The 12897-nt window shown below is 40.3% G+C and overlaps 2 protein-coding genes across 3 annotated transcripts in view; one reads left to right on the forward strand and one right to left on the reverse strand.

Annotated features, from left to right (window-relative positions):
• ccdc50a (coiled-coil domain containing 50a) overlaps positions 1-12897 on the reverse strand; it is a 167988-nt gene that overhangs the window by 50697 nt on the left and 104394 nt on the right. For both annotated transcript variants that reach the window (XM_051922248.1, XM_051922250.1), the window contains exon 3: positions 2340-2469. In XM_051922248.1, coding sequence (XP_051778208.1) covers positions 2340-2469 — 130 coding nt within the window. The remainder of the gene's footprint in view (positions 1-2339; positions 2470-12897) is intronic.
• Positions 6401-8012, forward strand: LOC127526542 (zinc finger BED domain-containing protein 4-like). The gene is made up of 2 exons (XM_051922255.1): positions 6401-7042; positions 7253-8012. Exons 1-2 carry the CDS (start codon positions 6557-6559, stop codon positions 7700-7702), a joined length of 936 nt encoding a protein of 311 aa, XP_051778215.1. The 5' UTR covers positions 6401-6556; the 3' UTR covers positions 7703-8012.

The following is a 12897-nucleotide window of genomic DNA, read 5'->3' on the forward strand; positions in this document are numbered from 1 at the left end:
TTTTCTGCACCCCAGTTCCTATGTTTTCGTGCATACTTGAGTCGCTTGGCCTTGTTTCCACATCAGAGGTATGGCTTTTTGGCTGCAACTCTTCCATGAAGACCACTTCTGGCTAGACTTCTCCAGATAGTAGATGGGTGTACCTGGGTCCCACTGGTTTCTGCCAGTTCTGAGCTGATGGCACTGCTGGACATCTTTCGATTTCGAAGGGTAATAAGCTTGATGTGTCTTTCATCTGCTAAACTAAGTTTCCTTGGCCGACCACTGCGTCTACGATCCTCAACGTTGCCCGTTTCTTTGTTCTTCTTCAAAAGAGCTTGAACAGCACATCTTGAAACCCCAGTCTGCTTTGAAATCTTTGTCTGGGAGAGACCTTGCTGATGCAGTATAATTACCTTATCTCTTGTTGCTGTGCCCAATCTTGCCATGACATGAAACTGTCTTCCACAACCTCACCTTGGTAGCAGAGTTTGGCTGTTCCTCACCCAGTTTTAAGCCTCCTACACAGCTGTTTCTGTTTCAGTTAATGACTGTGTTTCAACCTACGTGTGACATTGATGATCATTAGCACCTGTTTGGTATAATTGGTTGATCATACACCTGACTATAATCCTACAAAATCCCTGACTTTGTGCAAGTGTACTTATAAGAATTGATGCTGGTTTGAAGGCAAAAGGTAGTACAGTGATCCCTCGCTATATCGCGCTTCGCCTTTCGTGGCTTCACTCCATCGCGGATTTTATATGTAAGCATATTTAAATATATATCGCGGATTTTTCGCTGCTTCGCGGGTTTCTGCGGACAATGGGTCTTTTAATTTCTGGCACATGCTTCCTCAGTTGGTTTGCCCAGTTGATTTCATACAAGGGACGCTATTGGCAGATGGCTGAGAAGCTACCCAGCTTACTTTCTCTCTCTCTCTCTCTTGCGCTGACGTAGGGGGGTGTGAGCAGGGGGGCTGTGTGCAGCTGCTTCCTGAAGGACATGCTGCACAGTGCTTCGCATACTTAAAAGCTCAAAGGGCACTTATTGATTTTTGACTTTGTTTTTCTGTGGCTCTCTCTCTGTCTCTTCCTGCTCCTGACAGAGGGGGTGTGAGCTGCCGCCTTCAACAGCTTTGTACCGGCGGTGCTTCGCATACTTAAAAAACAAAAAACCCTATTGATTTTTTTTTTGACTGCTTGCTTTGCACTCCTTTGAAAAGGAAGATATGTTTGCATTCTTTTAATTGTGAGACAGAACTGTCATCTCTGTCTTGTCATGGAGCACAGTTTAAACTTTTGAAAAAGAGACAAATGTTTGTTTGCAGTGTTTGAATAACGTTCCTGTCTCTCTACAACCTCCTGTGTTTCTGCGCAAATCTGTGACCCAAGCATGACATTCTAAAAATAACCATATAAACATATGGTTTCTACTTCGCGGATTTTCCTATTTCGCAGGTGGCTCTGGAATGCAACCCCCGCGATGGAGGAGGGATTACTGTAACACCAAATATTGATTTGATTTAGATTTTTCTTTTGTTTGCTCACTTTGCATTTTGTAAATTGATAACAATAATCAATCATTATTTATATTTCTGAAAGCATTCTTTGTTTACAGCATTTTTTCACAACTGCCTAAAACTTTTACACATATAAACACACATACAAAAGACAGGTGTACTGTCCACCATGTTTGCTTCTTGCATTATACCCAGTGCTGCTGCAACAATCACTGGCTTCCTGCGACTCTAAAGTAGGTACATCACATTTACCCCTTAACACAAAGGACTAAATGTATACCTGTAATGTCTGTTTAATTCTTGTTACTTGATTGCATGCTAGGTATGAACTTAACCTCTTCCTTATTAGCTGTCACTAAACCACTGGAGCGCATGCATGTGCATGCATGCATGCATGGACAGTGTTGCCAACCATAGCACACAATATCTTTGTGACAATACTTTTGCAAAAATAACACAATACTTTGGTAAAATAACATTTTTGTAGAAATAATGATTTTTAACTTTGAGTGTCAGGAATAAGCTTCAATGCCACATTCCTTATAGAAAGCTTCTATTGGTTAGGAGCAGAAAAGTATAGCTTGTTAAAGTTAGAGGGAAATGTTAAAAAAGGTATCACATTCATAAAATTCCATGGTAGTTGTTTTTTTAGGTATTGACTTCAGGCTTAAAGCTCAAAGTTAATCTTTTATAGTATAGTTAAGAGTACCATGTAGCAAAAATATTTCAAGATATTCAGTGCACTAAGTGTTTAAATTGTTTTCTGCAGGACACACATTTGAGACTGAAACACTGGGCTAATGCTGCCTTGCCAGTCTGACTTTCCAATAACACTTACATTGCCTTATGGCGCTGCTGGTGGCGAACTCGAGCCTTCATATCCTCTTCCTCCTGCAGTTTCTTTGCCACCTTGAGATCATGCTGAACCAGGCGATTCTTCTGAATATTGGATGCTAGATGTGTCTCAACTTAAAAAAAAATAAAAAAATAAAAAAAATTAAGACAATCTCTCCTCATGTTCTAAAAAGTCTCACGATTCTAGAATTTTTTTTCCATCTGAAATATTCTGCACTTTTCTCTTCCCATAAGACCTAACATTTTTCCTTAATGAGATTTAAGATTCTCTTTCTTCTTACACTCTGGATCACAAATTATTTGTAATGGGTCATAACATGATTGTGCAGTAAAATTGTAACCATTCACCCAAGTGTGAAATCTGTGCCAAGTGACATGACTGCAACTATTAACATACGCATAATGGAGACATTTCGTTTCTGTGGCACAAAAATTTAAGTTTTCCTCAACTCCCATCTTACAACCCATTACACATTCAGTATGAGAACAATGACAGCAAAGACGTGCATAAGAAAGGAATAGGAGGAACTGACTGACAAACAAGCTTATGAGTTGAAGAGACTGTGACACTAGGCTGACAATCACAAAAAACAGAAAACATTTTTCAACATAACAGAATAATCAGCCGCTGACAATCACAAAAAACAGAAAACATTTTTCAACATAACAGAATAATCAGCCCATTAATGTGACATGGGTGCAATTTGCTTCAGCTCGTTAAGGAATTTTTCTTTTTCTATGCTGTGTGCGCTGATAGTTTTGAAAGTGCATAAAGCACACAGAAATCTGATTTTTACATGGTTCTGAATTTTTCACCACACAGTTCCTTCATAGAGTTTGTTGTGGATGCATGCATGCCCAGTGTAGGTGAAGGTCTATGTGATTTGCATTTTCGGGTGTTTCAGATTGAACAGGGATCCTTTTGAAAACTAAGCGAAAACTCCAGTGTGGACAGATTATTTTTGTCTTGTGGATATGCTTTAGACTCCATGATGGACAAACCACCATGCCTTTCCCCTTTTCTTCAATGAGCTGTGGACTCTGGGGGGGACAGCAAATTTGACACAACTGGAGAATTCAAATGAAAACTGTAGCTTGTTACAAAGTAGGGAGGCTTGCATTTGTGCAGAACACTGAGTAGGCTAACGAATATGCAACATGATTGGGGGGGATGGTAGGATGGGGATATGCTTTAGTACCATTTCAGTACTGGTATGTACATTCAAAAGCTGCTATTGATACCGAAGCTAAAGTTATAGCATGAATCCAACACAATTATACAGTTATGGACCGATTTATGGCCAACTGATTTGAGACGATTAATAATTACAGTTGAGGGCCATTGAGGAAGAAAAAATACTGTGATAATGTTCTAGAAATTGCCAACACCAGCACCAGTAATAAATCTTTCATCATTATTATTTCACAGGGTCTTATATGTTTTCTGACTCTTACAGGGCCCTGTAAGGTTTGTTTTGAATTCTTATGTATTCGGCATGTCGTGTTTTCCTTATACCAGGGTTTCTCAACCTATATGGTACCACACCTCAGTTTTGCCTTTTTAATTTCACTAATGATCCACTAGAAGCAACTGCAAATCAGTCCTTTGATGAAACAAGTGTCATCAGGGGTCCCTCTTTGTGAAACTGGAAAGCATAATGAGAAGCACTGCCGAATATTTAGGCAAACCACTCTGACCTACTACCAACCCAACGGCAGTAACCCATACCATGACACAGTGACTAAGAAACATAGGCAAACCATCACGACCTACTCATGGACCAATGACGGCAACTTATGACTCAGCAGCAGTGCGATCCAGTGGCTAAGAAATGCTGCTTTAAGCCGACCCGATGTGCGGCCACCAAGAAGCGAAGACCAGTTTGTGCTACTCCTTATCATCAATTTATGTATGCATAATAGTGGTGACCCACAGAACTTTAACTGCAATGAGCTATACACTTTGTGACTGACATACAGGCAATTTGACATACAGACAAATGGTAGGTCCCAAATGGAGCCATAAGTGTGACTGTGTGTGTATATAAAATGTAAATAAATATAAATGTATACATCCACTACTTCTTTCAGCTGCTCCAATTAGAGGTTGCCACAGAGGATCATCTTTTTCCATATCTTCCTGTCCTCTGCTGTTGTGGTGTACAAAATCTGTAAATTTTGTTCTGTATTTTCATTATATTATGCTCAAGACAACAATTCAGTACACATCAAAGCATTTCCTCTTCCCAGTTGTACCTCACTTTTAAAACAGCTGTTCCAACAAAGAAAGAAAGACATGCTTGTGCCTAAGGTTATTGATTAGTTTATAACCTGGGCATCTGGGACAACAAGTAGCTAAATTGGTTTACAGCCTGGGAAATGAAGACATGCCAGTAGTACTAAGCAACATCAAAGGTTTTATTGTTTGGGAAAAACAGACGTACTCAAGATTAAAGAATCTGAGCAAAATTCATCCACCATACTGACAGCCAGCCAATCAGGTGTATGCAACAACCATGTGTTATGAAACCCCCGGCATGAAATTTTATAATAAATATGCTTCGTCTGAAGAGCGACATCAGAAGAAGGGAGGAAGACGTCAGGAGAAGAGAACAGAGCAACATCAACGTGCAGCCATTTCCATCCAATTGTCAGAAAAATACCTAATGAACAACTATGAGTGGCTAGATCACAGGCCACCTGTGACATTCATCCTTGTCATCTTTAACTTTTCGTAAGCTTTTTCTAAAGACATTATATATATACATATATATACATACATATATATATACATATATATACATACATATACATACATATATATACATACATATACATACATATATATATATACACTAGCAAAATACCCGCTGCGTGTGTTAAAGAGGTTATGTAACCATATACAGTAATCCCTCCTCCATCGCGGGGGTAAGCTGTAAGCAATGAGTCTACCAAATTTCAGCCTTCCACCTACATGGGAAGTTGGAGAATTAGTGATGAGTGAGTCAGTCAGTCAGTCAGTCAGTCAGTCAGTCAGGGCTTTGCCTTTTATTAATTAGTATAGATACATATACATATACATACATACATATACATATATATATACATACATACATATACATTAGTAGTGTGACGAGATCTCGTGGTACAAGATCTCGCGAGATCAGATTTGTCTCACAAGATGCGTCTGGTCTCGCGAGAACGTGACGATATCCTTGCGTTATTGGCATGATGGAGCGTGAGGGAGAAGTAAGGATAGAAGATGCGCCCGCGACATTTAAATCGTTGGTGTGGCAACATTTTGGATTCCTTGTGGAAATAAGAAACGGTGATAAAATGACAGACAAGACAAAGACAATTTGCAAACACTGTAAGAAATTAATACCGTACACCTCTGCTAACACAAGCACTATGCAAAAGCATTTAGAAAACCACCACAGCTCGTTACTAAAAGCTGCGCCTGTGAAGAAAACGGAAAGCAATTCAGTTCGCATGAAAGGGCAAACAACCATAACAAATGCCTTTGCAGCTAAACTTCCACCATCCAATGCAAGAGCCACGGCAATAACAAGAGACATCGCCGTTTTCATTGCAGCCGATATGAGACCATTTTCTGTGGTGGAAAATCTGGGATTTCGGCGACTCATCCACACACTGGAACCAAAGTATGCCATCCCGTCACGCACACATTTTACTCGCAAGGAGTGCAAGGTAAACGTTGTACAGGCTTTGAAAGAGGCAGAAACCATCGCCATAACTACTGACGGTTGGACTTCTAGGTGTACACAGAGCTATATCACAATTACAGCCCACATTATCAACAGTAATTGGGAAATGGTACATTTTGTACTGCAGACGCGCCCACTTTTTGAATCACACACAGGGGCAAACGTCGCTGAAGTTTTACAAGAAGCTGTCACACAGTGGGGTCTTAAAAAGCCAAACCATTGCATCGCTATTGTAACAGACAATGCGCGTAATATGGATGTGGCTGTGCGCGAGGCAGGATTTGAGCCGCACATCAAATGCTTTGCGCACACAATAAATCTCACTACACAGGCTGGCCTCGGTGTTGCGCGTGTCGCTCGTTTGCTCGAGCGGGTGAGACGTGTAACTGCTTTTTTTCACCGGAGTTCGACAGCTGCCGCGGTACTGACGTCTAAGCAGAAGCTGCTACAACTGCCATCGCACAAATTAATAATGGACGTCACCACGCGATGGAATTCATCATTGGATATGCTGGTTCGTTACCTGGAGCAGCAGGCTTCTATAGCAGCAGCGCTCACCAGCCCAGAAATAAGACAAAATGCCCGAAACATTGACACACTGGATATCTGCGACATTGTCAATGCCGAATTTCTTGTGAAGCTGCTGAATCCTTTAAAGACAACTACCACTGTCTTGTGTGAAGAGAAGAGGCCCACAGTGTCTCTCATCGTGCCACTGAAGAACATGATAGAACAAAACATGGCACCAAATGACAGTGATTCCCCCATTGTGGCCGACACAAAGAGAGCAATTCTCAGCAATATTTCAGGCAGATACAGTGGGGATGTATACAACTACCTGCTGGAGAGCACTGCGCTGGACCCAAGATTCCAGTCTCTACCGCAGCTAGACTGCAACCAGTGTGAGGCAGTCTTTCAGAGGATACAGAAAAGGGTGGAACAGTTGCAGCAAAACCAGGTATCATTGACTTGATTTTTTTTTCCCTAGAAGATTTATGTTTCCATTACCAAATTTTAATGGATTTAATAGGTTCATGCTGTGTTTGTGTGTGTGTGTGTGTGTGTTGTAAACACGAGAGCATCAGAGTGAGTGTATTTGTGTTAAAAGAGAGAGGGGGACTGGTTTGCTGCTTGCTAATGTTAAAGCCAGTGTCTCTGCTGCTTAAAGCCCACAGATGAGAAGAGTATGGAGCACAAGGAAGAGGCATCAGCTCATTGTTCCACACATGGGGGCGAGGGGGCTCTTGAAGCTGAAGGCGGAGCTGAATCAGAAGAGGAACCTGCTTCCAAGAAGACAGCACTTGAGGATCTGCTAGGGGACTCTTTCTCGAAGACAGAACAGCCCAGCAAAGGAATTGAGAGGGAAACTGAACTTTACAGAAGAGAGGCATCTATCCCACTTAGTTGCTGCCCTCTGACATGGTGGAGAGAAAACAGCTCCAAATATCCTTTGCTGTCTCCACTTGTCAAAGAATATCTTTCCATTCCTGCGACCTCTGTTCCAAGTGAGTGTGTCTTTTCAACTGCAGGAGACATAGTTACTGCCCAGAGGTCACAATTGCTGCCAGAAAATGTAGACATGCTTATATTCTTAAAAAAGAACATGACCATATCTTAGGCTGTTCTGTATAGGTCATTACCTCATTACCTAGGTCATAGCTCTTTTTCCATGCTTAAGAAAATTTTGTTCATTGTTTTGCACTCTGAGTTTTAAGACAGCACTACTTTGATAGTTACACTAATTATGGTTAATTGCACGTAAAGGGATATTTGTGTTGTTTATTATTTATTTTTATTTATACTATTTAATTTTATTGTGCAATTAATTGCCTGTCAGTTTGTGGCAAAATATTTTGCAGTGTTTACATGTTATTACTGCATATCATTCATCAAAATAGAAGTTTTATTTCATAAAGTTGATTTCAAAATGGACATGCATTTTTTGCATTTTGTGTTTTTCAGTACAACAAAAGGCTATTTTTGTTATATATTTAAACATTGAGGATTTCTTTAAAAAAAATGTCTAAAAGTCTCGTCTCGTTCTCGTGAACCCAGTCTCGTGTTTTGTATCGCGCTTCGCCTTTCGCGGCTTCACTCCATCGCGGATTTTATATGTAAGCATATTTAAATATATATCGCGGATTTTTCGCTGCTTCGCGGGTTTCTGCGGACAATGGGTCTTTTAATTTCTGGTACATGCTTCCTCAGTTGGTTTGCCCAGTTGATTTCATACAAGGGACGCTATTGGCAGATGGCTGAGAAGCTACCCAACTTACTTTCTCTCTCTCTCTCTCTCTCTCTCTCTTGCGCTGACGTAGGGGGGTGTGAGCAGGGGGGCTGTTCGCACACCTAGACGATAGGGACGTTTCTACCTTCTGTGTGCAGCTGCTTCCTGAAGGACATGCTGCACAGTGCTTCGCATACTTAAAAGCTCAAAGGGCACATATTGATTTTTGACTTTGTTTTACTCTGGCTCTCTCTCTCTATTTCTCTGCTCCTGACGGAGGGGGTGTGAGCTGCCGCCTTCAACAGCTTTGTGCCGCGGTGCTTGCATACTTAAAAGCAAACAGCCCTATTGATTTGTTTGCTTTACTCTCTGTCTTTCTGACAGACTCTGCTCCTGACGGGCACTCCTTTGAAGAGGAAAATATGTTTGCATTCTTTTAATTGTGAGAACGGAACTGTCATCTCTGTCTTGTCATGGAGCACAGTTTAAACTTTTGAAAAAGAGACAATGTTTGTTTGCAGTGTTTGAATAACGTTCCTGTCTCTCTACAACCTCCTGTGTTTCTGCACAAATCTGTGACCCAAGCATGACAATATAAAAATAACCATATAAACATATGGTTTCTACTTCGCGGATTTTCTTATTTCGCGGGTGGCTCTGGAACGCAACCCCCGCGATGGAGGAGGGATTACTGTATATATATATATATATATATATATATATATATATATATGGTTGAAATAGTTTACTGTCAAATAAATGCAAAGAGTACGCGGCACGTGTTTCGCCCTCATTCTGGGCTTATCAGGCGTACACACTCCACTGCACTCCCTCTCGGGAATCGTACCTCGGACGTCAGCGCCAGAGGCGATGCCCCTAACGTTGCGCCACGGCGTGTGGTTCGTTTATTTGACAGCATGCAGCCTGATGAGCCCAGAATGAGGGGCGAAACACGTGTCGCGTACTCTTTGCATTTATTTGACAGTAAACCTATTTCAACCATTCTATGATCTGCTCCTCACAAACTGAGGGCACCGTGGCGGATGTTAGCAGATTGCTGGCCAACCACAAGCATTACCTGGTAGGTAACCACCCATACAATCAGATTGTGACACAGACTACGAATGCCGTGATATATATATATATATATATATATATATATATACACATATACATATACATACATATATATACAGTGGGTACGGAAAGTATTCAGACCCCCTTCAATTTTTCAGTCTTTGTCATATTGCAGCCATTTGCTAAAATCATTTAAATTAATTTTTTCCCTCATTAATGTACACACAGCACCCCATATTGACAGACAAAAAAAAGAATTTTTGAAATTGTTGCAGATTTATTAAAAAAAGAAAAACTGAAATATCACATGGTCCTAAGTATTCAGACCCTTTGCTCAGTATTTAGTAGAAGCACCCTTTTGAGCTAATACAGCCATGAGTCTTCTTGGGAAAGATGCAACAAGTTTTTCACACCTGGATTTGGGGATCCTCTGCCATTCCTCCTTGCAGATCCTCTCCAGTTCTGTCAGGTTGGATGGTAAACGTTGGACGACAGCCATTTTAGGTCTCTCCAGAGATGCTCAATTGGGTTTAAGTCAGGGCTCTGGCTGGGTCATTCAAGAACAGTCACAGACTTGTTGTGAAGCCACTCCTTTGTTATTTTAGCTGTGTGCTTAGGGTCATTGTCTTGTTGGAAGGTAAACCTTCGGGCCAGTCTGAGGTCCTTAGCACTCTGGAGAAGGTTTTGTCCAGGATATCCCTGTACTTGGCCGCATTCATCTTTCCCTCGATTGCAACCAGTCGTCCTGTCCCAGCAGCTGAAAAACAACCCCATAGCATGATGCTGCCACCGCCATGCTTCACTGTGGGGACTGTATTGGACAAGTGATGAGCAGTGCCTGGTTGTCTCCACACATACCGCTTAGAATTAAGGCCAAAAAGTTCTATCTTGGTCTCATCAGACCAGAGAATCTTATTTCTCACCATCTCAGAGTCCTTCAGGTGTCTTTTAGCAAACTCCATGCGGGCTGTCATGTGTCTTGCACTGAGGAGAGGCTTCCGACAGGCCACTCTGCCATAAAGCCCTGACTGGTGGAGGGCTGCAGTGATGGTTGACTTTCTACAACTTTCTCCCATCTCCTGACTGCATCTCTGGAGCTCAGCCAAAGTGATCTTTGGGTTCTTCTTTACCTCTCTCACCAAGGCTCTTCTCCCCCGGTAGCTCAGCTTGGCCGGACAGCCAGCTCTAGGAAGGGTTCTGGTCGTCCCAAACATCTTCCATTTAAGGATTATGGAGGCCACTGTGCTCTTGGGAACCTTAAGTGCAGCAGAAATTTTTTTGTAACCTTGGCCAGATCTGTGCATTGCCACAATTCTGTCTCTGAGCTCTTCAGGCAGTTCCTTTGACCTCATGATTCTCATTTGCTCTGACATGCATTGTGAGCTGTAAGGTCTTATATAGACAGTTGTGTGGCTTTAAATATATGAGTGTATATACACACACACATACATACATACATACATTAGTGCTGGGCGGTATACCGGTTCATACCGAAAACCGATTTTTATTTTTTTTATGATATGGATTTTTCTTATACCGCAACACCAGTTTAAATTGCCTAAACGACGTTCAGAACGTGGCGCAGCGGGAAACTGTTCAAGTGGGGACATTTTTCACTGCTACACCGCTAAACACAGATTTGTTGCACTAGGGCTCTTTTTCACTGCTACACCACCAAATAGTGGGCGGTAGCATAGGTATGCCGCACGGTGAAAATGGACAGAGAGCTGAAAAAAATGAGTCACGTCTGTTGCCTGGAGATGCTTTAGTTTTAAAAGGTCAGATGTGCAAATACTGTTTCTATACTACTGGATAATACTGCAAGCCAAGTTGTACTTTTATTTGTTTTCAATACAGTGTAATGTACCTGGGTACTGTGTAATATTGTGACGACATGTTGACTTTATTCTCGTACTTTGTCATTAAAGTAGAACATCGTAAACTAAACTTCTCAAATTAAATGAATATTTAATTTACTAGATTTTCTCAAACCCCGTCATAAGTTATATAGCACATTAAATGCTTTGTGTTAAGTGTTTCCCGAGCTTCTTAAACTGACTTCCTCTGCACTAAGAGGAGGCACCGGCACCAGCAGTGATCGCCGCACAGAATCCATTCACATGATATTCATGCTCTCTGAACATTTAGAATGCCAAGATAAATACTTGATATAAATAAATACTTGATATAAATTCTAAATTTTCAGAGAGCAGGAATATCTGGGACAACTGGGTCGGGGAACATAACACAAAGCATTTAATGTGCTACATTAACTTATGACGGGGTTTGAGAAAATCTAGTAAATTAAACAATGATTTTAGGATGAAGTTTAGCTTACGACATTCTACTTTAATTATAAAGTAAACTATGAGAATAGAGTGGAAATGTCGACTTTAATCTCGACATAAACGGCGAGAATAAAGTGGAAATGTCGACTTTATTCTCGACGTATAGTTTTTTTTTTTCTTCCCTGTGTCCGTATTTTTTTTCTTCACCGTGGCCCTAATACGATTCCGTAGGGCTATATCACAAATACAATTATAAATGCAAGTTGCAGTTGTATTATTTATGTATATAGCTTAGCTTGAAGCAAGGTCCATATTAATGCAGTTTGCCTACATGATAGTTCAGTTGGTAAAGATGTCATCATAATAATAATAATAATAATACATTTTATTTATATAGTGCCTTTCCCATGCTCAAGGCACTTACAAAATATAATAAAGAACGGCAGCGTATACAGTATATAGCATTGTACAAACCAGATAAATAAATAAAGAAGATTAAGACAGTGAATTCTGTCATCACCAAGATTCCACTTGTTTTATTTTATTTTAATTTGGTGAATACTGTGTAATGCACCTGGGCTTTTGAAGCCTTGAAGTAATAGTGCAACTATCAGTAATAATACAATTATTTATTTTATTGTTATTATTTATTAGTTTAAATATTATGCAGTTTAATGATGGTAAAGTTGTTTAAAAAGTCACGTTAATGTGTCAGTGGACAGAGATTGTTAACATTAACAGAAAGTGTAGTTGTTTTACAAAAAAATATTTATTTATTCCTTTTCTAAGACTTTTCAGTGCAATACAACTTTGACAAGCACTTCTGGATATTTTCCGAAGTCTAAATACCACTTTGGATGGTTGAAAATATGTTGTTAAAATTATAATTTAAGTTTTTGCAAAATTTGTTAAATAAAAAGGTTCTATATTTTGACTGCGTCTGTCATGCAATGTGATTTCCTTCTCTTCATTAGTGCCACCCCCCTTGAAAAGTATCACTTTATGGGGCAATGCAAACCTGTATTAATACTTGTGTGCACATTAAAATGTTTTTTTGTACAATGTACAATGCTCTTGACAGTGGAAAAGGTTATTCTTAGCCAGTAATTGCAGTGGAAAATGTGTTTAACATCCACTCATGCATGGGAAAAAAATACCGTCAAATACCGTGAAACCGGGATAATTTAGAAAAATACCGTGATATAGAATTTTGGTCATACC

This window comes from Erpetoichthys calabaricus, chromosome 2 (genome assembly GCF_900747795.2).
Source record: "Erpetoichthys calabaricus chromosome 2, fErpCal1.3, whole genome shotgun sequence".
NCBI classification, from domain to species: Eukaryota; Metazoa; Chordata; class Cladistia; order Polypteriformes; family Polypteridae; genus Erpetoichthys; species Erpetoichthys calabaricus.